The 25,796-nt window shown below is 34.9% G+C and overlaps 2 protein-coding genes across 2 annotated transcripts in view; one reads left to right on the top strand and one right to left on the bottom strand.

The window, feature by feature from the left end:
• Positions 1-9,593, top strand: part of SHISAL2B (shisa like 2B) — a 28,084-nt gene extending 18,491 nt beyond the window's left edge. Inside the window, exon 3 of the mRNA XM_012555019.2 lies at positions 9,342-9,593. Within this exon, the coding sequence (XP_012410473.1) occupies positions 9,342-9,427 (86 nt within the window). The 3' untranslated portion in view covers positions 9,428-9,593. The remainder of the gene's footprint in view (positions 1-9,341) is intronic.
• Positions 9,594-11,518: 1,925 nt separating this feature from the next.
• SREK1IP1 (SREK1 interacting protein 1) overlaps positions 11,519-25,796 on the bottom strand; it is a 55,320-nt gene continuing 41,042 nt past the window's right edge. The window contains 4 exon segments of the mRNA XM_023729606.1: positions 11,519-15,758; positions 19,551-19,599; positions 19,602-19,625; positions 24,049-24,192. Of these exon segments, the coding sequence (XP_023585374.1) occupies positions 15,737-15,758; positions 19,551-19,599; positions 19,602-19,625; positions 24,049-24,192 (239 nt within the window). The 3' untranslated portion in view covers positions 11,519-15,736.

Below are 25,796 nucleotides of genomic sequence, written 5' to 3'. Positions count from 1 at the left end.
GCCTAGCCCTGCTACTCTGTCTCTCAAAGTATTTGATTGTATTCAGGAAACTTCTTAGCTTTGGTTTAGTCCAATTGTGCTGACTTCCTCTGTAGTGTGTGCTGTCTTTCTCTTCACCTAAGATGATTCTTATCTACTATCTAGTTAGTGAATAACCCTCACCCTCCCTCCCTACCCTCGTAACCATCAAAGAATGTTTTCTTCTGTGTTTAAACCTTTTCTTGAGTTCTTATAATAGTGGTCTTATAAAATATTTGTCCTTTTGGGACTGACTAATTTCACTCAGTATAATGCCTTCTAGATTCATCCATGTTATGAGATGTTTCACAGATTCATCGTTGTTCTTTATCATTGCGTAGTATTCCATTGTGTGACTATACCATAATTTGTTTACCCATTCACCTGTCAATGGGCACCTAAGTTGTTTCCATCTTTTTGCTATTGTGAACAGTGCTGCAATGAACATGTATATATCTATTCATGCGATGGCTCTTATTTCTCTAGGATATATTCCAAGGAGCAGGATAGCTGGATCCGATGGTACTTCCAGCGCCAAATCGATTTCCAAAGTGATAGTACCATTTTACATTCCCACGAACAGTATATAGGTGTTCCAGTCTCTCCACAATTGTGGTTCCCTTTTAGTACCTTGATTTTTTAAAATTCTTTTATCTTGATATAATTTTATACTTCCAGAAAAGTAGCAAGGAAAGTATAGAGAACCCTTGTATTGCTATTCAGATTTACAGTTGATATTTTGTGTCATTTGCTTTATCATTATCTCTCTATGTATATTTATTTTTTGATTCATTTAAGAATAATTTGCAGGTATCATGCCCTTTTAACTATAAATATGTCAGTGTGTATTTCCTAAGAAAAGGATTTTCTCTTCCATTTATAAAAATCAGGAAATATAACATTGATAGAGTAGCATTATCTAATCCATAGTTCATATTGAAATTTTTGCCAGTAAAGTCCAAATAGCTATTTTTTGCTTATCTGCGATCTAATGTAGAATCACATTTTGTGGTTAGTTGTTATATTTCTTTATTCTCCTTTAATCCTCAGCCTGTCTTTGTCTTTCATAATCTTGACATTTGGAAAAGTAAAGGCCAGCTATTTTGTACAATGTCCCTCAATTTAGGTTTGTCTGATGTTTTCTTATGAATGGAGTCAGATTATACATTTTTGACAGGAATAGCACAAAAATTCTCTCAGGGCACCTTATCAGTAATCACATTATGTTGGTTTGTCCCATTGTTGGTGATGCTAACTTAGATTCCTTGGTTAAGGTTATGTTTACTAAATTAATCCATTATAAAGTCACTATTTTGCCCTTTGTGATTACTAAGTCATTTGTGAGGAGGAGCTTTGAGACCCTGTTCCCACCAGGGTTTCCCCTCAATATTTACCCATGTATTAATGATTCTTGACTGAATTAGTTATTATGATAATTGTAAAATAGTCATTTTCTAACCTCAGCATTCCTTCTACGTTTATTAGTTGTTATTCTACTACACCACCATGTGTCTGTCTGTTTGTTGTACTGTGGTGGCTTGGAATCTCCCATTTCTCCAAGAAGCCTGGTTCATTTCAGTTGGGAATGGTATTTAGAAACCAAGGTCTAGTTGTACCATATTTTATTAAATTATTGGCTTTGAACTAGTGTCCTTTTTTTTTTTTCTATTTTACATACATTGAGCATGTAAATATTTTCTTAGAATAAATCCATAGGAGTGGAATTGCTGATCAAAGTGTGGGCACACTTTAAAGGCTTTGGACACAAGGTTGCCAGTTGCCCTCTAGAAAAGTACCATTTCATACTTACCTGTTTCCCTATGTCTTCTGTAACACTGGTGGTGGTTATTTAAATGGATATATATCTTTCTATCTGTCTTGGAAGAAGTACAACCAGGATGATCCTTAGAAGGCAGAATGACGAGAGTACTTCTCACATACTTTGGACATGTTATCGGAAGGGACCAGTCCCTGGAGAAGCACATCAGGCTTGGTAAAGTAGAGGGTCAGCAAAAAAGAGGAAGATCCTCTACGAGGTAGATTGACACAGTGGCTGCAAAAATGGGCTCAAGCAAAACAACGATTGTGAGGATGGTGCAGGACTGGGCAGTGTTTTGTTCTGTTGTACACAGGGTCACTATGAATCGGAACTGACTTGACGGCACCTAACAACAACAACAAATCTTACTAATTTCATTGAGGAAAATAGTAAAGTGTTTTATTTTAAGTTTATTTGATTAGTAATGAGAGTGGACAACTTTTTTTTTTATGTTTATCTGTCGTTTATTTTATGGTAAATTGCTTGCTCATGTCTTTTACTCATTTCTCTATAGGTATATTCATCTTTTCATTGCTTTATGAGAACTTCCTACATAGTAACTAAATTTTTTTCACATACATTCCAAATACTTTTCTCAGTCATTTCTCTTTTAATTTTATATATGACTTTTTTTCAAATGTAGAAGTTTCTCCTTTTGTGGTTTCTCCCTTTGGCTTCACACTTAGAATGTTCTCCCCTCAATGTAAGATATAAAGATATTACCTATATTTTCCTTTACTATATCTATTTGTTTGTTTTTACATTTAAATCTTTAATACTTCTGGAGTTTTAATTTTGGTTGAAAGCATGAGGTAAGAATCTGCCTTTATTTTTATTTTCCAAATAATAAACCACTAGTCCATGTATTTATTGGATAATCCACTTTTTCCTTGCCAATTTAAAATGTCACCTTTGTCATAAACTAAACTTTAGTATATACTGGTATCTGTGTTTAGACTGTCTATCCTGTTTCATTGATCAGTCTGATTATTCTTAAACTGGAGAGATACTTTAAAAATCATTGAAGCTTAATAGTTTATTTTAATATCTAATTAGGCAATACTCCTTTTCCACTTACCATTACACTTCTTGTTCAAGATTTTCTTGGCTCCTCTTGTGTATTCAGGTTTCCAAATAAACTTTTAAGTCATATTGTCAAATTAAAAGAAATAAAACCAAGAGGTATTTTGATGGATTTTATACTAAATTTATAGATGAATTTGGGAGCTATTTTTAAAATAACATTAACAGCCCTCCAACAGAACTCTGCTCAAAACTCTTGTTAATTAGGCTGCCAAATTATTTAGTAGTATCATTATTTGTTCCAGAAAGGCTTAAAAAAATTCATTTCAAGGATTTTAAGTGTTGCTAAATAATCATCAATGTGAGCTGTGATAATCATCAACGGTTAGAAGAATTTAACAATTTAGAAAAGGAAAAAAAAGGGCCAATTGTGGAAAAAGTGGGGTAGGAAAAAAATTCCTGAATAAAGCTGCCTCTACTCATTGGTGGGTAGACAAAGCAAAAGGGTAAGTCTAAGATTCTACCTTCCCAAGAAATTTTTAACTGTTTCCATAAAATATGTCTGTCTATCTGTCCGTCTGTCTGTCTGTCTGTCTATCTGTCTATACTTGAGGGAAGGCAGGGCATTGAAGAAGGGAAAAGTCAGTATGTCAGTTGGATTACCAGGCAAGTTTTGCTCACTTCGTCATCTAGCTCACCTGGTCCCATGTATCATATTAAATTTGAAGGGAAAATGTTCTCTTATAAATAAAAAAGTTTTAGGGTGCCAATTTAATATGATTTGTTTCCTCAAGAAGAAACTGCAGGATGAGTGGGATGTGTAGGTTTTCTATTAAATAATGAAGTGACCCACCTGAATTAGTAATTGGAAGCTGCTGTAGAACTTCAGAATGGTAACACAAATACAGGCAGGGCGACAGCAGAAGAGCTTAATTATAGTTCTGCCAGATAACAGGGAGATAGCCTGTGGAGGTCATGAACATTCTTTTGATATTTTCAAATGACAGGCAAGAGCAGAGTTCATAGGAGGGTTATGGGATAAATGAACTCCTGAGGAATGATTCTGAAAATAAACTGCAAAATGTAACTGCTATCATAAAAAGTATATGGGCCTAGCTTGTGATGAGAATAGGTGGGAAGATTTTGTTTGATGAATGGGATTTAAATTTTGGAAAAGGCCAAAGCTTTAACTTAAATTCCAGTCTGGGAGGTAAGGATTAAAGGAAAGTTGAGATTTACATATGATGACCAGACAGGAAAAAAAAAAAAAAAAGAATAGAAATGGGAAGCAGCAGCAACTAATGTCAATCCAGGAAAGAGCAGTGATGTTGGATGTTGGCAGTCTTCACTCCAGTAAAGAAAAAGTGGAATTAAATAAGAAAAACTCTTTATGTGCAACAAATCCCTTGGGAGCTCAATGGTATTACAGATCTCTTACTTAAAATAGAATCCAGGTTGTAACCTTGTGATAGAAAAGAAGCAGCTGGTTTTATCCTTACATTGCTGGTTATGAAATTAGTTTCTGTTTATTAAAGGAAAACTAGGAGAGGCTGAGGTTTATGAGACTTTCATTCTTTCTCTTTTAAAATCATTCCAAAGAGGTGCAGTTAGCTAGAATTTGTTTTCACTCCACTCCACTCATTGCAGTTGTTTCTCCACATGTTCAATTAATCTAATTTACCAGAGGTACATACGTGAAAACACTTTTGGATTTCCTAAGCTGCAGGCAGATAGTGAACACTAGAGGTGTTAACTTGCTAATCAAAGCTCCTGCTTCAAATAATTCAGTATGGTATTTCTAACAGACTTTTCTTTGTTCATGTAGCAAATTCGTTTTGTTAGGGAACTGCTTTAAAAAGCCAACATAAGAAATTATCTTTGTTGTCTTAGCCTGGGTTCTCTAGAAAGGCAAAACTAGTAAAGCGTATACATATACACATAGAGAGATTTATATCAAGGAAATGGCTCACGCGGTTGTAGAGGCTGAAACGGCCCAAGTCTGTGGATCAGGATAGAGGCTTCTCCTGATTCACGTAGCCACAGGGGCTGGTGAATCCAAGATCAGCAGGTGGGAGAGCAGGGCTTTTGCTCACAGGCTGCAAAGATTGACAAATCCCAAAATCGGCAGGCAGGCAAGACCGCAGGTAAGCTGCTAGCTCAAGTCCCAAGAACCTGGGGTCAGCCGAACAGGAGCCAGCTGCAGGATCCAGAACTAGCAAAAGCCCCAGAGCCCTGCCAGAATGTCTGCTTATATTCGGATGCAGGCCACATGCCCAAGGAAACTCCCTTTTAACTGACTGGCTGCTCACAGCAGATCCCATCGTGCGTGATCACGTATCAAATCTCAACAGGGAAGTTATAAGTGATCATGTTATACCACTGCCGAAACACTGAGAATCATGGCACAGCCATGATTAACCATAACAGCTGTACCAACACTGGTTAGAAGAATCCAGTAGCCAGGTAAATAATGAGTTGGGCCTAGGGTGAGAGGTCTTTCCAAGTCCCAGAAAAAGGAAAATCTGTAACACTGGAATGTATTTTGCAGTTTTTTAATCTCAGAAGGCAGTAGGCAGTTTAGATAATTTTTTCAGTTGTTGCCAGAGAAAAGCAATGGAAATTGGAGCTGTCAGAATGGAGACAATTTAAAGAGAACCTCAAAATAATCAAGTTAGGAAATAACTCCTTGAGTTTATTTTCCATTTAAAAAAAAACAAAACAGACCAATTATATATGACAAAGTAAAACAAAACATCTTGAAAATTTGATTAAAATGTTCTGAGTTTAAGTATGTAAAAAGCTTAGGAAATATGAAGGAGTTGATGTAACTATTACAGTTATCAGGCTCTCAGAAATTCCAGTAAGATATTAAAATTTTAGATGTTTAAGGAAATGCTTATATAATATACAAATACCACCCAGCTAATATGAAACTAATTTATCTTATTTCGTTTATTTTTTACATTTATCTGATACAATACTGAAGAGTATAAATAATGTTAAACAAGTCAAAAATACCCTGCAAACATTTTAATTTAGTTTTAAAATGTTATGTGACAAGAAATGGTTTCAAGGGCCCCTGTATAGAATATATTCTGTTACTCAAGTGTTTAATGGCTAAATCTGAATATAATATTTAAAAAAAAGTCTACTTCGCAAATAACAGCCAAAAATTTATCAGCTTATCAAATTTTCACGGCAGCTTTCCCCACTACATTTGTCTTAAATAGCATTTCTTGATGATTGGGCAAAGGATTATTTGCCAGGCTGGAAAATGTTGAACCTAAAACAAATTAGCTTTTATAAATCAACTTATGTGTTTCAGACATTACCTGTGATTGATGTTTGGAAGTACAACCTTAAGTAATTTATTTTACTACCAAAAAAGTTCAGAAGAAAAGTAATGAAATAGAGCCAAATACTGTACCAATTCTAGGCCCTAGATTTTAAACTCAAAAACTTTCAATATTAGACCAGAGATCAATATCACACATATTTCATTTCCTATTGGCAGTATCTGGGAGCTGCAGTGAGACATCCTCCAAAATTTGGACATAACATTGCCCTTTGAGTGTTCAACTATGAAATCAACCCATAGAGGGGTAGGGTGTGTGTATGTCCTGACTGGTCCTAGAAGGCAGTTTATACATTTACTTATACATGGGCAAAGCCAGACAGTTTCAATACACTTAAAGGCAAGTCTTAAACTTTGTTATTGTTCTTGTTAGGTGCTGTCAAGTCGGTTGCAACTGATAGTGACCCTACGTACAACAGAACGAAACATTGCTTGGTCCTGCGTCATCCTCACGATCACTGTTATGCTTGAGCCCATTGTTGCAGCCACTGTATTAATCCATCCATAACTATTATCATAATTTTGATAGTTTTATATCCTTAGAATTGTGTTATAAACACCTTCCATGTAAAAAAATTTCTTGGAAATCACCTTTTTAAAAAATGGCTGCATGGTATACATCATGCATGATTATTTAGCCATTACTTTATCATTGGAAATATAAGTACTTCATTTTTTTTGGCATTGAAATAACCGGTGAATATCTTTGTAAACAAATTTTAGATCTCATCTCTGATTATTTCCTTGAAAATTTCCTGTTGAGTGGAATTACTGGGTAAGAACACTTTGGACTTAAAAAAAAAAAAAAGGTGTACCGATTTACACTTCTCCCAGAAAATATATGAAAGTTCCCTCACCCTAGACCCTTGGCCAGGAAAGATAAGTTTTCATCTCTGCCTAATTGAGAGTTGAAAAATGGTGTCTCTTTGAATTTACATGTCTTTCTAACTAGCAAGATTGAAGTTTTTCATATTTATTAGCTCGCCATCTGTATCATTTCTGTCTGTTTCTTTGCCACCAAGAGATGTTGTTTTACGTATTGATTTGTAAGGCCTGTTTATATTTTAGATGTGCATCATTTGTTCTAAGCATGTGATGCTTACATTTTAGTTGGCGAGATAGACAATAAATTTATTATAAACATAATAAATAGATAAATTACATGGTATGTTAGAAAGTAAGTGCTATGGGGAAAAATGGGGGGCGAAAGAGATTTGGGAGGATGCAGGTTGCAGTTTTAAATAGGATGTTTAGGGTAGGTCTTATTGAAAAGATGACTTCTGAGCAATGATTTGGAGATGAGGGAGTTATGGTAAAATTATCTGGGAGAAGAGCATGCCAGACAGAGTGTATAGGCAGTGCAAAGGCCCTAGGCTGCAGTGTGCCTGAAATGTTTTAACAAGTAAGTTGGAGTGAACAGTAGAAAAAGGAAGTCAGGGAGATAATGGTGTGTGTGGGTGTCTATGAGATCATGTAGGCCATTGTAAACACTTGGGTGAAATGGAGGGTTCTGAGCAGAGGACATGATTTGGCTTATGTTTTAAAGGATCACTTTGAGTGTTGTGCTGAAAAGAGAATATACGGAAGGAAAGGTAGATGCAGGACCAGTTGGGAGGCAATTGCAGTTAATTCAGGTAAGAAGTTAGAATGTTAGCAGTGGAGATGGTCAGAAGTGTTCTGATTCTGGATGTATTTTAGAAGTATATATATATATAAAACAAACCCGTTGCTGTTGAGTCAGATTCCAACTCACAGCTGCCCAATAGGACAGAGTAGAACTGCCCCATAGGGTTTCCAAAGAGCAGATGGTGGCAACCTTTTGGTTAGCAGCAATAGCTCTTAACCACTGTGCCACCAGGAATCCTTTAAAAGTATAGTTAACAGGATAGCTGACGGATTGGATGTGAGGTGTGAGAGAAAAGAGAGGGATCAATGGTGACTCAGGTTTTTGGCCTGAGCAATGGGGGACATGGAGTGGCCAGCAGTTGAGAAAGACTGCAAGTGAAGTAGACTTTTTTTTTTTTTTTTTATGGAGAATAATCTGAATTTCAGTTTTGATGTAAGCTGGAGGTGTCTACTAGATATCTAAGTGGAAATGCTGATGAGGCAGTTGAGTCTGGAGTTCAGGAGAGGTCTGAGTTAGAGATATATCTGAGAGTCATCAGCATAGAGGTGGTATTAAAAGCTGTGAGACTGATGAGACTATTTAGGGAGTGAGGCAGTATAGGAACCGTGAGCTAAGCCCTGAGGCACTCCCTATGACTTGTTAGAGAAGAAAAGGAACCTACAAGAGAGACTGAGGAGCAATGGTGAGGTAGGAGGGAGCCAAGGAAGGGTGGCATCCTAGAAGTCAAGGAAAGAATTGGGTCAGATGCTGCTAAGTCAAGTAAGATGTAGATTGTGAACTGGACTGTGGATTTAGCAATATGTTATTTAGCAATAACATCTGTGATTTTTTTTCTATTGCTTTTTATATATTATTTAAATATAAGAACTTTTACATATTGATGAAATATGAGAAATTATTTCCATAATTATTCAACTTTTATAACACCATTGGTTGAATAATAATCCATTTCCATGGTATAGGTTTGTCAGACTAAATTCTGGTGAGAAAAGATCCTTATTCCTCTAGCCTTTGTTGATTCTGGTCTCATATTTATACAGAGTAAGTGAGGGAGATTGTGGCACAAATGTGTTTTTTTTTTAAAATCACATTTAAGTTGATTATTGTGATAGCAAAGACTTAATAATGTTGCACATTATTGTGATTGGCTTTAGTGTAGTTTATGTATAGGGACAAACACACCTTAATTATTAAGTGACCAGAAATTGTTACCTTCTTATAAAAAGTGTAGTTTCCTCTTTTGAAGCTTGGAGTAGGAAAGGTAAGTATGGAAACTACATTTTTACATCTGTTATTGAATATTTCCCTGATTTGACTTTCAGGAGGAAATGCTCAAAAATAACTTCTAAATCACTCAGTTCTTCCTCATCCGTATAGTGTTTTCAGGACATATTTTCAATATTATGAAAAATTAACTTTTATTTTTTAGCACGAATTTTTAAAATTAAAATTTTGTCATATTTTCAAGTAATTATTTATTTTGTTTTGTGTATTTGCAGGCAAGTCAAATAGAAAAACCAAAGCCCTCAATTCAAATGCAGTGTCAAAGTCAACAATCGAAACATCCTATGAAGCTATGATATAATTCAAGAAAAAACAATGGACATGACACAAGTCAACATTGCTTCTTAACTAAAAATCTTGTGTTGTAAAAGGTGACCAGAGAGATGGAGCAATAAAAATAAAGAATGCATTTCAAATAGTGTGTAATATTACTTTTCAGAAATTCACCACTCACAAAGTGAGACACGGCTGCGTTTTCAATCACTCAATTTATTAACCATCAAGGTTTTCTGATTGATAGATTTTCATGTGCCTAAGTTTACTTGTATTTTCTAATTAAGATGTTTCTGCATTTCATGAAATTATGCTATTACTTTAGGAGAAATTAAGGATGTTATCAATAACAGATAAGGAAACCTATCTTAGTGAGCAACAATGGAAGTTTATGTCACATTACCAGCATTTGACAATTTTTTCTGATACTTAGGGGCAGTTATAAGAGGTGGTACTGTCTAGGTAAATCTCAGGGGAAATGGTCTCATAAGCTAGAGGTGGCATGTTCTTGTCTCTTGGAAATCAGCCCATGCCTTTTTAGAAGATTTGCTGCTGGGCACACAATTTATATATTGTCTTTGTAAAAGCTAATATTCAGTAACAAAAAATATTGCAATGTATAATCTATACATTATTTTCTGCATTCCAAGGGATAACCATAAAACCAATCCTTCAGTGATAAAGTTCCTAAAGAATCTCTATAATGAAACTTACAAAACAAACAAGTTATCTGGTCCCACCTAATGCTATCACAGTAACACTAACTAGATATCTAGAAATAGTGATAATTTTTGCAAATTCTAATTGTTTTAAAAGATTATTTGTAAGTATGATTTCTATTACAAGAACATAGACCTGGTTTTATAATGGGATTCAACAGACAGAAAGGATTAATTTCACAGCCAGATCAGCTGAACACATCTGCTGTGCTATGGAAGAGTTTCTGTGGTTAGAAGACTACTCTTTCAAAATACGCTGAATACATCTTCTCTGGTCTAGTATAAAAAAAGGAATTTCTTAATGTTCTTGGGCATGGAAAGCTCAGTGCTAGAAACTTTTGATCACTGTTGTTGTTAGCTGCTGTCAAGTCAGTTCAGACTCACGGTGACCCTGTGTGTGCTTAGTAGAACTGCTTTATAGGGTTTTCAAGGCTCTGACCTTTAGGAAGCAGATCCCCAGGCCTGTCTTTCGAGGCATCTCTGGATGAGTTCGAATCATCAACCTTTTGGCTAGCAGTTGAGTGCTTAACTGTTGTTTACACCACTCAGAGACTCATTTTGATCACTAGGCTGTCAAAATTTCTACAAAGATCTGTGAATATTGTCTAAGTCAGTACGGTGCAGTAGAAATTTCTGCAATGATGGAAATGTTTTGTATCTGTGCTCTCCAGTAGGATAGCCACCATGTGGTTACTGGGCACTTGAAACGTCGCTAGTGCAACCGAGGAAATGATGTTTTAATTTTACATAATTTAAATAACCACATGCGGCTGCAACGACAGCACGGTTCCACATCATTATTGCAACATTCTACTGCCTAAGTGGGATTTCACATTCAAAAAGAACACTTTGATAACTTTGTCACTTTTAAATTAGTAGAACTGCTTACTTACAATGTATATGAAGTTTCAAAGTTAAAGCATTTCCATTATAAAAACGACATTATACATGGTCAAAAAAAGGAGTTCCATTATTTTTTGTGAAAGCTCATAAAGCTTTTGTGTGTACTTATTGATCTTTCTTTTATCCAGCTTTGATTAAAACAAAATCCACTAAAATTGGCTATCTTGATAGACTGACATTAATAATTACATTACTAATGATGTTGCCTCAGATGAAAATCCAGGTTGAGAACGTTTAATTAAGGCACTGGAACAATTTTACTTTTGTTGTTCAAGGGCATGGGTAGATGACACAAAATGACACAAGGAGCAGGAAACTTAAAGAGACTGAGGGCCAGTAGAACGCTCATGGTCCCCAGACTCCAGCCATTCTGCAGGAGAGGCAGACTGGGCCAGGCATGGCTGGAGGTATCATGGGCTGTGCTCTAGGAGGAACCCCAATTCTCAGCTACTCTGCATATTTTTAGAGAAGATGGGATGATATAATTAAGGTCAGAAGACCCTGGGCTTCTCAGTTGGGGTTATCAACTTGCTGGCTTAAGAAACCTTGTGTCCTTGCATGCCAGCTGCCCAGGAAGTTTAAATATCAGCACTACTGTAAATGGGTCCTTGAGGTGCTCCCTGCTGAGCCAGCTTATTGCAAAGTTACCTGAGGGTTACCCAGTGGACCACGTGGTATGTGTCTAACTTTGAACCAGTTGTGCTTCATAGATTGAGACAAAATATTAAAAAAAAAGAAGCCCGATGAAATTATAGCACACTACGTACAATGAAAAAATGTATTTTAAATGATTTATTTAGATCTAATGAATACTAACAGAGACAGAATTTATTTCAAGCCAGTCAAAAATAATCTAAAATTCAAAACAAAGCAAAACACATTTCAAAGTATATACATATAATTCTGGAGATGTGTCTGATGAAGAATATAGTACCTTTCTTTATGTGTTTTTAGGAGGCTTAAGTCACTAATTTTTGGTAGCAACAATCAGAGTCACAAAGAATAGGTCTAGAAGAAGAGTACAAATAATGTAAAAGAAGGAAATTATTTCCTATGTGTCCTAATGAGAGCAATTTCACCTTTTAAAATGCTTGTAATTCTTGCCACATACACTATTCAATTTCTTATATTTGTGGTGTGTCCACAGTACCCACTCTGCCAGGAGCTTTCATAACTCCCATCCTTACCCTCAATCCAAATGTAATTCAGGCATTACTTTCTCTAGGTAGCCTCTTCTAATTTCTCCAGACTAGGTTAAGTAGCGCTCTGTGTTTCTATAAGTCTACATTCAGATCAATTTTAGCACTTATTATATAATGATGTGGTCTTGTGTTTCTCTTACCAACTAAACTGTGAACTCCTTCAGGGAAGCAAATGTGACTTATTTACCTCTGTCACCCTAGTGCTTAGCATAGTGTTTGCAATGCCAGGTACTCAATAAATGTTTGCTAAAGAAAGGACTCAATGATTGTTATCAATGCCATTAATGACACATCAGCCTACTCTACCACTGAAGGTGATCTAGGTTACACACAGTTGTTTTACTCCTCATTTACTGACATTTTGACTTCAGAGAACAAAAGATACACTAAGGGTGAAGCACTGGAGATAACTCTGAAAGATTTTAGCTAACAGATTATATGAAGAAACAAAAGGGGGATCTACAGGGAGAGTAGGTCCATCAGCCCAAAGCAATGGTCTCAAAGTGTTCAAAATAATCTGGTTACAAATGCAAATTTAGATGTAAATTATGTCTGCATCCGGTGAAGAGGACATACATTAAATCTTTAGTAGTCCATCAGCCCAAAGTTTTAGCTCAAAGCTTCAAAAGCAATAGCCTCAAAGTTTTCAGATAATCAGAACATAGACACAAATCTAAATATAAATTTGATCTGCATCTGGTTAAAATGACACACACTGGGGTGGTAAGAATGTGAATCAAAAATTATCTGCTTAAAGAGAGAGTAACTTCAATATTTAGCAATTGTATTCAATCTTTACCACTACATAATGCAAGCTGCTTATCTACAATAATTTCTAAAATGAATGTTACCTGAATTTTCCTAAAGTATTAATAATCATATACATTACGGACTGGAAGGGAACTCAGAGATCATGTGGTACAACATTTTATAGATGAAAGATACCAAAGCCCAGAGAAACTAAATGACGTTGTTGAAGGTCATGTAGGTAGTTAGAAGAGCCAGATCTATCGGACTGTTACTATTAAAACCAGTTTTCCTTCTGCTACATACTGCTTGAGAGGAAATTTCATTAATTTTCTCCTAAATATACCAGTGAGATTTGCATCCAGTCCCAATAACAGTAACATGATCATATACAAGAAAATTATTTTAGTAAAAAATAAATGATTTTTATTCAGTCAAGATATTTCATAAACTATGCTAAGACTATGGAGAATTCACTTAAGAATAATTTCATGATTGCTTCTAGGGGAAAACTTACTGAGTATAAAAATCTATAATTTGCATACTATATTAGTTAACGAGGGTTGAATTTTACCTAATTCTTCGCAATCATTAATCGTGTCACCATTCAGAAAACAAATCTAATGAGTGAATTTATAATCTCTACAATTAACAAAATTAAGTTATATATAACTGGATTAACTGTTTCACTGCAATTACTATCATTTTAAATCATGTTACACACTCAATGGGATGAGGTCATCCTTTGGCATGTATCATCTTTCAATCTTTTTTTTAACAAGGCTTCCCCCCCTTTTACTCATATTTTTCATCTTGATAACCAAAGAAATAAGGGTTACTGTATTTTCATAAAACAGTAACAAAGGCAAAACAAATCCTCAAAAATCTGTGTTTCTCTGCAAACAACAGACTGAACTATTAAAGAAAAAAGAACTTCTTTTTTAGGTGGCCATATTATGAAACTGGGTTATGGAAAAGCTAGGCTGGGAGAGCTTCCATGGCTATAATGCTAGAATATGGAGGTGGGTGCAGCTTCACTAGAATTTGAGCATGGGTTCTAGGTAAGCATATAAGAGGAGTTAACAGGGCTCCCTGAGTCTTATTGGGGACATGTTAATTAGGGAGCAGGGTGACCGAAGAATCAATAAACCTTTTCAGCCCGTGAAGTTAAATGCACTTAGCCAATCTTACCATATGAATTCACCTGCAGCCATGTTTGTGGGTTACCAATTTGAAAAGTTATAACTGCACCACCCTGAGGTTCTCGCATCTTTGGTGCTGTGTCATGATACTGGGTTGACATTCAATGCTGCTACAAAATAGTAAGTATTTCACTTATTGGGCATAAGGGATAACTAAGCATTAAGCGAAATAAGTAACACTAATTATTGTCAAATTAAAAATCTAAGAAACATTTAAATCTACTAATATGTGTTTGAAAATGCTTACCCATATAAAATTTCCATTGTTATCTAAAAGCTTTCATACTGCAACTCCCTGGCTCTTAAATTTTAAAAAGCAAAAAATAAAACTCTTAATTCTAAATTTTTGTCACTGCTCCTGAGGTTTGTGTCTAAAGTAAAAGCCCATGAACACCTCAAACTCACTATTTATGAAACCATAAATCTAGTGTGAAGCCTGCTTCAAAACTATATACAAATTATTTCAGACAAAATAAATATATATGTTGACACTTATAAAAATTTTCCGTATTACTCACAGAAACAAGTTTCATAAATTTACATACTGAATACAATAAAAATCAGTTCTAATGAAGATTTTGCTGTCCTAAATAAAAATTTCTGTGTTTGAGGTATCACTTTAACACATGCCAACGTGACATAATTTGCAAAACAACTCAGTAGTCTATCCTAAAAATCCTGACCAACACAGTATCATCTCCATGAGACTTACTAATAGGCTGAAGTAGACTTGTCTTTTTAAACAGGAAAGAGATATTTTAATTGTTACAAAAACAAAGCAGGCAGGTACTAGAAACTCTGCATTTCATAGAAAAGTGAAGCTCTGTTATAAACATTTTCATTTATCATCTTCCTGCAGACACCATTCATTTAAAAAGTCCTAGTCAAGACCAATAAAGCAGTTTGATGTCCTATGGCATTGAAAAAAGCCTACAGATTAAAAACAACAGTTAAAAATTTCACTATTATTATACATTATATCATAGTATATATAAAGCTATTAAAAATTTCAATGTCACTGGAATGTGGACACTTGATTCAGCAATACTCATTATTAGCTAGGTAAATTATCTGTGTTGACTGTGGTAAAGCCATTTTGCAATCAACTTGTGATATAATAACACTAGCCAAACACACACACAAATACCAAAAGTGATGTGTTTTATATGTACCAATATCCATACTTGTGGCATGACTATCAAGTGGCAAGACTGATTCAAAACTTTATAGTCAGAACACATTAAAAAATATTTTGTTAGAGGGATAATGGTCTTATATATATAAAAAAAAGTCTATATGGAAAGATTTATTGCAAAGAATGATTATATAGCAAATCCCAAGATCAAATAGTTTTTAAAAACAAATTTTAAAATTTAATGGCTTAGGCCAAAGTCTCAGTTACTTCTTAGAGATTTCAGAACTCTTAGAGGTAGAAGAGTGCTTTTCCTTTTTTCTCTTCTTTTTTTCCTTTTTGTGATGTTTTCCCTTTTTTGACTTGCTCTTTTTTTCTTTATTCTTTTCTTTCTTCTGATATTTTTGTTTCTTTTCTTTTGAAGTGTCCTCTTCAGTGGAAGTAGATGAGTAAGACCTATGGGCAATAATACATATTGACTGATACTTGCATTTATGACTGAGGTAAATTTAAATGGAATTTAAACTGCTTTAAATTCTTCCTGGAACAAGGTGGGTGTAATAAACATAAACAGATTCAAATAAAATGTGCTTCATATATTTGTATTCTCTTAAAATGCTGAATTCAGAATCTGTACTACTTGCTCACAGGCACTGACACAACAAATGTCTCTATGCTGCTGAATTCTAGTAATAAGTTTTGAATTTATAAGAATGAAATGATTTTTCCCATGATTTTGATTTTTTCATGCTATACCTATCCTCCAGTCTTTTAAGGCAAACAAAGTGGCATTTATCAAGCCTCATTATATATCCAGTACACTTGTGTATACAATAGCTTGTTAGCATATTCTTTTAAAAGAACCACAAAAGGATGCAATTATGTAAAAGAGGCTATAATTGTACCTTGGCATAAATGAAAGCTAAAAATTAGCAAAACAAAAGCACGTTTGTTGATTCTCTTGATTTTTCAAGTTAAAATAGTTGACCCCTCTAGATGCAGAATAATAGACATGTACATTTTATTCCATAATACTGTTCATTAATTACAGAAAGGATACTTTTAAATGAATATTCTCTCTATATAAACAAGGATGATTTATCATTTTTCTTTATTTTTCTCATACTATTCTGATACTAAATTGGAATAAAATGTAGAATTTCTTTCTCTAATATTAAAAAAAAAATAACACATACAAAAAACCCAGAAAAAGCCACTCTTTAAAATCTTATATAAAGAAGTGGGTGGCATTCTACTTACACCCAGACCCCAAATATTTGTGACAAGATAGAAATTAATTAAAAATAAGAAAGGCATCTCAAGAGCTCAATGATCTAAACATTAGAAGTTAAAATTAAAAATAAGAAAGGCATCTCAAGAGCTCAATGATCTAAACATTAGAAGTTAAAACCCAAACTGAGAAAACTTGACAGAGACATAAAGCAGGAGAAAAATGCATTAGACTACAATGCCCCAAGGCTATCTTTGCCTTTGTAGTGACTTGTGTAAATCCCTAGACTGCCCTCCTCATGTAGTGACTATGTTTTCTCTTATTTCTGTAATGTTGTCTTTCTCCTCTTTAACTACTTCCTTAGACCTCTGGCCTTCTGCTGAGCTTATTTTCTCATGCATCTTCTTGCTCACTCTTCAGCTCTGTTATTCTCAGATGTTATCTGCTTTTCTGCTTGACTTGACCTCTGGAATCATCTGACTAGTGCCTCTTCTCTGTCTGTACTTTTGCTGGTTCTGGGTTCTCATTTTTAAGGAAAACATTAGGTGTTGGCACAGCAACACCATTAAGTGGCATTATCTCTGCTAAGTTTGTGCCTAGAAAAGTTAATTTAATTTCAACCCCTGTCTGAGTTTTCTGAGACCCAAGGTAGAAAGACCTGAAAAAATTATCTGTTACAATAAAACATATTAGGATTTGGAAGAAAACACATAATCTCATTTTTCCTGGAAGCAATCCACCTCGCTGCATTAGTGCAGAATGATTCAAAAATACACTGGTCAGGAATACTGGCTCTAGCTTCCAATTAGTTTTTGTGTTAAAGGTTATTAACGTAAATTTATTATCACTTGAAACAGAGCTTTTACAGTTTATAAAATATCTGCAGTGTTAAAATATATGTAGTAAATGCTCTATAGAAACTACAAAGTAACAACACCTGATTTATAGAACCCACTGTTAACTGTGAGAGAACAGAGTCCAAACCAGACACATTTATGGCCCATTGCCTTAAAAAAAAGTCTATTTGTATATGTTTATTCTAGTATGAACTGAACTATATTCAATAACCAAGGAAGAAGTTGCCTCTTAATTCTTTTTTTCTAAATTTTATTTATTTTGTTGTTGTTATTAAGAATATACACAGCAAAACCTACACTAATTCAACAGTTTCTACATGTATGATTTAGTGACATTGATAACATTCTTAGAGTTGTGCAACCATTCGCACCCTTCTTTTCTGATTTGTTCCTCCCTCATTAACATAAAATCACTGTCCCCTAAGGTTGCTATCTAATCTTTTCAGTTGCTGTTGTAAATTTGATCCCATATAGATAGTTCTTAAAAGAGCATAATGCTCAAGGTAGACCTTTTTCACGACCGTATTTTTACACAAATCACACATGCCTTCTACATTTGTTTGCCAATCGCTCCCTCCCTCTGTGAGGTATTTTCGTAAGTGCCGCCATACCAATTGTTTTTACATGTTGCTATTAAAAAAAAAAAAAAAAAAGCATGGCACGCTTATGAAAAAACCTCACGAGGGGAGGGAGCGGTTGGTAAACAAACATAGAAGGCGCACATTATTTGCAAAAATACAGTAGTTAAGCTAAACTATTATTCGGTTTTAAGATGACTTCAGGGGTATTTTTGGTTTAAGGTTTAAAGATTATCTCAGGGCAATAGTTTCAGGGGTTCATCCAACCTTCATGGCTCCAGAAAGTCTAGAGTCCATAAGAATTTTCAATTCTGTTCTGCATTTTCCCCCTTTTCATCAGGATTCCTCTGTGGAATCTTTGATCAAAATGGTCAGTAATGGTAGCCAGGCACCATCTAGTTCTTTTGGTCGCATGGCAAAGGAGGCAGTTGTTCATGGAGGCAATGAGCCACACGTTCCATATTCTCCTTCTATTCCTGACTCTTCTTCTTTCTGTGCTGCTCCAGGTGAACAGAGACCAACTGTTGTGCCTTGGATGGCTACTTGCAAGCTTTTAAAACCCCAGGCACTATGCAATGAACTAGGAGGTAGAACGGAAGCACTAAACACGTTATTAGGCCAACTGGGATGTCCTACGAAACCATGACCCTAAACCTCCAAACCAAGGAACTAAATCCCATGAGGTGTTTGGTTGCACATAAGTAGCCTCAGTAGCTAGTCTTTTTTGTTGTTGTTGTAAGTATCACACAACTTCTGCCAATTCAACGTTTTTATAGGTGTACAATTTATTGACAGCAATTACAATAACTGGCTGAGCAACCCTACCCTTAATCAATGTGATTTTTCCATCACTGTTAACTCCCCTTCCCCCCTCCCCTCACCCCTGGTAACCACTAATAAACTTTGGTCTCCACACATTTGCCTTTTCTTGTCTTTTTATAGAAGTGAAATCATACAATGTCCTTTTGTGATTGGCTTATTTCGCTTAGTATAATGTCTTCAAGTTCCATCCATACTGCCTCTTAATTCTTTTGATCAATTTCTTTAACCAAATAGTTAGTTGTCAAGAAAGAGTAAAAATATACATGTGGCTGATGAGGGTTTTGAAAGACCTGAAGGAATTTTCAGCATTACAAGTAAGAACATAAATTCTGCAAATAAATTAATTTCTTAGTCATGACAGTGATATTTTGAGAATACAAATTATTTAAGTTCCAGCTTCACATATATGAAGAAAAAAATAGATATGTGAAGAATTTAAATGTATACACAACTAAAGGTTTGGCTGATATTCTTAGACTTAAAATTCTAGAGTACAAATAATCAAAGAAGAAGGGCTGTTATTTATTTATACCTTGATTCATTCCAAAAAGAAGATTTTAGGTGGCTGAGTGTGTTGACTTTATTTTTTATTCCTGACACCAAGAAGTTTGCTATTTAACCAAAACATTAAACAGCTAACTCCCATTAAGAAAAAATTAATATCAAATTAACTGAAATATACATAAAAAGTAAAATGTAATAATCCATTCTGTACTCACAACCTTGTTTTTTTTTTTAAAAAAAGATGTTGAAAAAATACCTTTTCCTTTTTTTTTTCAATTTGATTTTTTCTTTGCTTTTTGTTGTCTTCTTCTCCTCTTCTTCATTTACTCCTGTAAAAAATTTAGAAACAATAAGCAATGGAAATCCTTGTATATACACCTCTGCATACATAAGAAGTATTTCTGGATGACAGAACTTATTTACACAGATTTCAATAACAAGTATTACATTTAATTTTACTTGAACTTAATAGAAGAAAATAAAACTAAAGAAACTGCTTTTCCACAAGAAAAATTATTTCCCAAAAGAGGACTCTAAAGTTAAGAAAAAATATTATAAAAAATTAAGAGATTGGGTCTTTAACATCATGTTTCAAATAGTATCACGTTTCAGATAGTATCAACTGACTCCATTAAACGGAAATGGTCTAAATATACCAATTAAAAAACAGATTGGCAGGGTGAATAAAAAATATAACCCAACTTTATACTGTCTACGAGACACTACTTCAAATATAATACTAGAGACATTTTGAAAGTAAAAGGATGGAAATAGATATATTACATCATACAATCAGAGGAAATCAGGTCTAGTTATACTAATATCAAATGAAATAGACTTCAGAAAAAGAAAATTACTGGAGACAGAGAGAAACATTATATAATGATAAAAGAGTCAATCCACCAATAAAACATAACAATCCTAAATGTGTATGCACCAAACAATAGAGCTGCAAAGTGAAGCAAAACTGAGAGATCTGAAAGGAGAAACAGACAAATCTACAATTACTGTGGAAGACTTCAACATCCCTCTTTCAACAATTGATAAAACTAGACAAAAAGTCAGCAAGGATATAGAAGAACATCAACCAACAGAATCTAATCAACACTTATAAAACACTCCACCCAACAAGAGCAGAATATACATTGTTTTCAAGCGTCCACAGAATATACACCAAGACAGATCATATTCTGAGTCATAAAACAAATCTCAACAAATTTAAAAGAAATGAAATCATACAAATACAATGGAATCAAATGAAAAACCAATAACAAAAATGGTAGCTATGGGAATAATTTCTCTTCTACTCAGGGGTGATGGGTAAGGAATCCACTGATTAAACTGTACAGAGGAATTAATTCTAATAAAAAAAAACAACCTAGAATTTAAGTCTAAAGAGTTCAAGAAATCTTTTTTCCCCCCTAGTCTTCTACCCTTATGAAGAACTTGCAGAACTGACAATAATAAGATACCAGAATTCAAGCACTGAAGACAAAAGTTTATTTTAGATGTTTGGTGTTTCTATACTACCAAGAGCTCCTAAAACAATTCCACTTCTACTTATCGAGGTTCTTTCTGAGTCAGGACTTAGAGATACACAGTGCACACACAAGCATAGCAGAGAAAAAGAGTTTGACTTTTCTGCAGCATAAAAAGATCCTGGAAAATACTACAACCAACCCTTGGAGTACAAAATAAAAGACAAGAAGGCCTTATGTACTTTGATATTTAACTTTGTAATGATCATCAACAGTGTGGCTGTCCCTTGTGTGATATACAGGCAGTCAGAGGTTATGATCCAGTGCCAGAGATGGCTTTGGGATAGTGCTCAGCCACTAGATCTTTGTTTGCATACCTGTCACCAGGTTTGCAGCCACAGCAGCTGCTTTTTATTCTGTGACTAGGCAGTTCCAAGCCTAGACCCATTAATCTAGATTTTCCATTCCCTCTTGTGTCTTCCAATCAACCACTTAGCAAATATCTTTTGCAGCTGTCTTATAAAAAAAATACATTTTGAGTCAATTATAGGCTTTACTTTATTCCAACTACCCTGCAGATTCAGTTAAGCCCTATCTTTATGAAGCTTGAAACCACCACTGTAAATTATTCATTTGAATTTAATTCCAGCAGTGACTAAAGGGAAGGAGAGAGACGATTATGGCAATATGCAATTACCTTATTTGGGAATCTTCTCACAAAAACACAAAAAACAAACTAAGCCAAACACCCCCAAATTTGTCAAAATATAATATTTCTTTTCTGGACTGAGCCAAGAGAATAACACAAATCTTTAGGAGATGAGAAATAAGGAGAGGACTATCTCCTAATTACAGGCAAAGCGCTAATTAATATTGAATACCACAAAAAAGAATGGAAGGAAAACTAAACTCCTGAATTCCTGGGATCCTTTGTAAATAGTGAATTCTTCTGGCAATATTCTTTATTGCATTAGCCAATCTGTTCTTTAGCTAAAAGGGGGTAGTTTTGGTTCAAGGTTTATGGAGTATCTCAGGGTGATCGTCTTGGGGAGTCCTCCAGTCTCAACCAGTCCAGTAAGTCTGGACATTTTAAGAATTTGAGTTCTGGTTCACATTTTTCTCTTATTTTATTAGGATCCATCTGACTCTGATCAGAAAGGTCATTAGTGGTAGCAGGGCACCATCTAGTTCTTCTGGTGTCAGGATAGATGAGGCCATGGTTCGTGTAGACTGTTAGTCCTGTAGACTAGTTTCTTCTTTGAGTCCTTGGTTTCCTTCTTTCTCTTTTGCTCCAGATGAGATGAGATCAAAGGTTGTATCTTAGACGGCCACTCACAAGCTTTTAAGACCTGAGACACTACTCACCAAACTAGGATGTACAACATAAACTTTGTGAACTACATTGTGCCAACTGACTGAGTTGTCCCACAAGACTATGGTCCTAAGGCTTCAAACCCAGAAATCCAGTCCTGCAAGGTGTTTGGTTATGTCTAAGAAGTATCTGTAACTGTGCCTCCTATGTACTTTATTATATATATATGACCATACATGCATGCACACACATACATATATGCATGTACATATGGATACATGTATATACGCACACATATATACATACCTAGGTAACCACACATACAGTTTTTGGTTATTGTTACAAAATCATACATTTTCTAGCATTTACTAAAATGCCCTTTGTGTGTGTGCGCACTTCTTAGCAACATCATTTACCTTGGTCAAGCTGTGTGCACTTCACCCACATTCAGTGTTACCCTTTCCATCACCAAAAATAACAAATATCTACTATCTAAAGAGTTATCTCCCTTCTCCCCAGCCACCCCTCCCTGGGAACCACAAATGAGCATTGGTTTCTGTATGTATATGTATTTTTATCTTTTTATAAATGTGGGATCATGCAATATTTGTCTTTTTGTGATTGACTTATATCACTCAGCAAAATGAGCACGTATACCTTTTAAGAGAAAAAAAGGTGGGGGGGGTAGGTTGAGTCAGTGATTCTCAATGTGGGGTCAGGAGAAAGCTGATTCTAACAGAGAAGATTCATAAACTCTCTCTCAAACCAGAGATTATGATATGTCAACTCCTTCCACGTCCTCCCAGGGAGATTCATCCCTGGCCTTCTGACTGAAAATCATCTCTAGAATAATCCACTATTAATGACTGGAGTATGTTTTATGAAACTTCAAGATTGATATGGTGAAAAAAAAAGAAAAGCTCATGAACCAACAGATTGGATGATCTCTAAAGTAGAAGGGCAGCATGTTGTAATGAAAACAGTATGTTGGACCAGTAGGCAAGAAACCTGGATCACAGCGCTGGCTTTTCTGTCAGACTAGTTAGTGACTTTGAGGAAGTCACCAGTCTTCACTTTCTTTTACTATAAAACTAGGAAACCCAAGGTCGAGAAGTGGAAAGTGTTGACATGTCTGTTGCGGGGTTGGCAACCAACGTCACAAAACAATATGTGTATTAATTGTTTAATGAGAAACTGGTTTGCTCTGTAAACCTTCACCGAAAGTACAATAAAACAAATTTTTAAAAATTATAGCTCATATAAAAAAATTTAGGTGTTCTCTAGGATCCCTTCTAATTCTAAAATTTTATGCATTTATTTAAAAAAAAAATAGGGCTCCCTGGAAAATATAACTATCTGGACATAAAACGGAGATGTTTCATGACCAAATCGATGCTCTTGTGTTTGTAATACAGAAACCTTTTACATTAATATTGGCCAGAGGGGGTTCTGATTCATAAAGAAAGTACCTGAGGAACTATACTGGGGGAACTTTTGCTGCTTTGTATTTATATCCTTGAAATTTAAGGTTCGATACTGGGTAAGATCTCTGATTTGTAGGCCCGTAATTTGACAATCTGATCCTTGTCCACAAGAACACTGAGGTTCTGAGTGTTTCAGTGACTTGCCGAAAGTCACATGTGAAAAAATGGCTACATACGGCTAGAAATCAAGTGTTAACTCAGACTCTTTGCACCCTGTGACACACACAAGTGCTACTGGAGAAAAAAACAAAACAAACATGGACTGTGGACTCAGAAATAGGCTTGTAATCTGGCTCTACCATCGATTGAGCTGATCTTGGACAAATTACTTAAAACTTTCAAAGCCTAATTCCTTAGCTATGTAGCTCTTGAATAAAAACAAAAGATATATTAATGATAAATACAATAGATAAATATGATGCATTATAATAAAATATTTAGAAACATTTTTAAAGGATGGGGAGAAAGTATTGCTTACTTTTTTCTTGTAATGCCTGTAATTTATTCAGTTCTTCATTCTCTTCATCACTATCTTCACTGCTTGTGCTGCTGACATCCAAAACTATGTCCCTTTTGGGGTCCACTCGGAGAAAATTGCGGCATTCAAATGTCAGATGGCCAGCTAAGTAAAGCAAAAAAATGTGAATGATGAAACTATAGATTCATATTTTTTTATTAGCAATTAGAGTTGCCTCCTGGTAAGCGACAAGTTACAATTTTAATAATGTAATATTTAGTTTTAACTTTTTTTCAGGGGATGGTAGTTTGGTTATTTTTCTAAGTTTCTCTGAAGGTAACACTCAGAGAACTTTTTCCTTTCCTTATCAGAACTTCTAATTCAATAAGAATTTTTTGGGACACTTTTTATGGATTTCAGGTTATGGAATTACTGCATGTTTTCTTTCTATGTACTAAAAGATATATACTAATATTTTTCATTTTATATTTTATTCCTTTCCTGTACCTTTTCCTTCTCAGCTTTACTACTGTACTCATGCAATTACACAGCTTTCATCTAATTAAAATTGCTATAATTACATACAAGCATAAATATAACTGAATGTGCTCTTCTAAGGAACACCTAAAAATTTAATTCTGACATTATTCACCCACTAAAGAGTCTCCTGATAAGAACACAAGTTATCTACTGCATGACAGAATTAAAAAAAAAAAAAAGAAAAGTTCAGGAAATAATATAACCAATACCCAAATATTTATCACCCAGATGTTAACATTTCAATTTTTTTAAGAGAAGGGCATGCACACACACACACACACAAACATTGGAGAGCTTGCACTGCCATTTGGAACCCTGCCCCAATCCCATTCTATTCTTTCTGTCCTCAGAGGTAACTATACTGAAGTTGGTGTCTATCCTGCTCAAGCAACATATTATATACATATGCTTAACATAAAATTAATTATACTTACCTATCATCCTGCAACTTGTTTCTGTCACTCAATATTATATTTTGTAATTTATCTACGTTAACTTAAACAGATGTAGTTTTCTCATTTTCTCTGACAATAATGTTTCTTTATAAGAAAATCATCTCATTTATTTATCCTTTCCACTGATAGAAACTTAGGTTCCTTCCAATATTTTCCTACTGTAAACAATGCTAAAATGAATATTTATACACATATATAAACACACAATGACACAAAAAATACAAAAGTTACATGAAGCATTGTTGTTGTTAGGTGCCGCCAAGTTGGTTCTGACTCATAGTGACGCTGTGTACAACAGAACGAAACAATGCCTGGTCCTACGTCATCCTTACAATCGTTGTTATGCCTGAGCCCACTGTTGCAACCACTGTGTCAATCCATCTTGTTGAGGATCTTCCTCTTTTTCGCTGACCCTGTACTTTACCAAGCATGATGTTCTTATCCAGGGACTGGTCCCTCCTGATAACATGTCCAATGTACATGAGACGAAGTCTTGCGATCTTTGCTTCTAAAGAGCATTCTGGCTGTACTTCTTCCAAGACAGATTTGTTCATTTTTCTGGCAGTCAATGGTGTGTACTCAATATTCTTTGCCAATACCATTAATTCAAAGGCATCAATTCTTCTTCGGTCTTCCTTGTTAATTTGTCCAGCTTTCGCAAGCATACGAGGTGATTAAAAACACCATGACTTGGGTCAGGTGCACCTTAGTCCACAAGGTGACATCTTTGCTTTTCAATACTTTAAAGAAATCTTTTGCAGCTGATTTACCCAA

This window comes from Trichechus manatus, unplaced genomic scaffold, assembly GCF_000243295.1.
Source record: "Trichechus manatus latirostris isolate Lorelei unplaced genomic scaffold, TriManLat1.0 scaffold00029, whole genome shotgun sequence".
NCBI lineage: Eukaryota > Metazoa > Chordata > Mammalia > Sirenia > Trichechidae > Trichechus > Trichechus manatus.
This window is presented reverse-complemented; position numbering and strand designations above follow the sequence as displayed.